The sequence below is a fragment of the Histoplasma capsulatum genome, genomic scaffold (assembly GCF_000149585.1).
Source record: "Histoplasma capsulatum NAm1 scaffold_8 genomic scaffold, whole genome shotgun sequence".
NCBI lineage: Eukaryota > Fungi > Ascomycota > Eurotiomycetes > Onygenales > Ajellomycetaceae > Histoplasma > Histoplasma mississippiense.
This window is the reverse complement of record NW_001813975.1, coordinates 173,374-174,564: the sequence shown is the minus strand read 5'-3', so window position 1 is coordinate 174,564 and position 1,191 is coordinate 173,374. Positions and strand designations below refer to the sequence as shown.

Sequence of the window (1,191 nt, the reverse complement as noted above, 5' to 3'; positions counted from 1 at the left end):
AAAACAAGAGATTGTACAGAGACCAACCCGCGGTTAAGTTAAATATTAAAGAATGAAAGGCGGGATAAAAATAATTGTTTACAAAAATATATGCAACAAACTTGGTTTCTTTTCCACAGATTACAGAAATGTATACCACATCGAACGCCTAAAGAGAATATAGGAAAAACAAAAATCAGTAGAGTGGGTTGCAAGGAGGGAAAGCTAAGTGTATAATCTGTGGGGTGAGGACGGGATTGAATGTTTCAAGTTCATTCAAAGAGCAAGAGCTTACGATAAATAAAAAATAGTAAAAAGGAAGATAAAAAATAGCCTTTTAAGTGACATGATTTGACGCCAAACAAGTCCAACCCGCGAGAATATGTTACTGTGAAAATAAAATAAGCAAAAGGACAAAGCTATTTCCCAGCGTTAGAGCTGACCAGGTCATCTCTTCATTTTTTGGAATAAGGGCAAATGCCAGCATCATCCATTCTCCAAAACCTTAATGCTCGTATCCTGCGCCGCGTTGCCATGGACTACTGCTGTTGTTCATCCTATATTGAGCCGGATTCGAAGTCGCCGATGGAGAGCTTGGGAAAGGAGATGTGGTAATGTTTCGGGGCGCAGGCGATATGTTTTGTGCTCGAGAGTATGGAGCCTGGGTTTGATATGTTGGAGGTGGGACACTACGAGCAGAGCTGTCGGCAGGGAATAAAGGCATAGAAGATTCCAACGGAGAGTGTGGCTGTTGACGCTGTAGGCTTTGTGCTGGGGAATCTGCCCTGTTAGGGTAAAAGCCGGATAGCGAGGACGAGTCCTCAAATGATTTCGTTTCACCACGAGCGGTCGCTCCAAGAGCATCGAGCTCGGTTGTCAGCTGAGTCTGGGATTTAATAAAGGATCCGCGGTCGTCTCTCATGGGCTGGTATCGCGTATCTGGATTCTTAGACACGATAGCATACACGGACGAGATGAGGACCAAAATAAGCAGGATGAGGGCGAATACTGCATTGACAACGAAAAAGACAACGCCCATGATGCCAGTGACAAGACCCTAGAGAAGGTTAGTTTCGAATTCGATCGGGGGGGGATAGTAATACAGGGAACTTAGCTGTCACCTACGGGCTGATTAAATACTTGGGGTGGAAGAAAAAAAAAACGAATGACATTGGAAGAACTTGACCCGCGCCATTGGAGATGCTAAAAAAA

The 1,191-nt window shown here is 44.2% G+C and overlaps 1 protein-coding gene across 1 annotated transcript in view; it reads right to left on the bottom strand.

Annotated features, from left to right (window-relative positions):
- Positions 1-465: 465 nt before the first annotated feature.
- The window catches only part of HCAG_07051 (conserved hypothetical protein), a gene marked incomplete at both ends in the record, with an annotated part of 1,054 nt that continues 328 nt past the window's right edge, over positions 466-1,191 (bottom strand). The window contains 2 exons of the mRNA XM_001537579.1: positions 466-524; positions 673-1,036. Coding sequence (XP_001537629.1) covers positions 466-524; positions 673-1,036 — 423 coding nt within the window. The remainder of the gene's footprint in view (positions 525-672; positions 1,037-1,191) is intronic.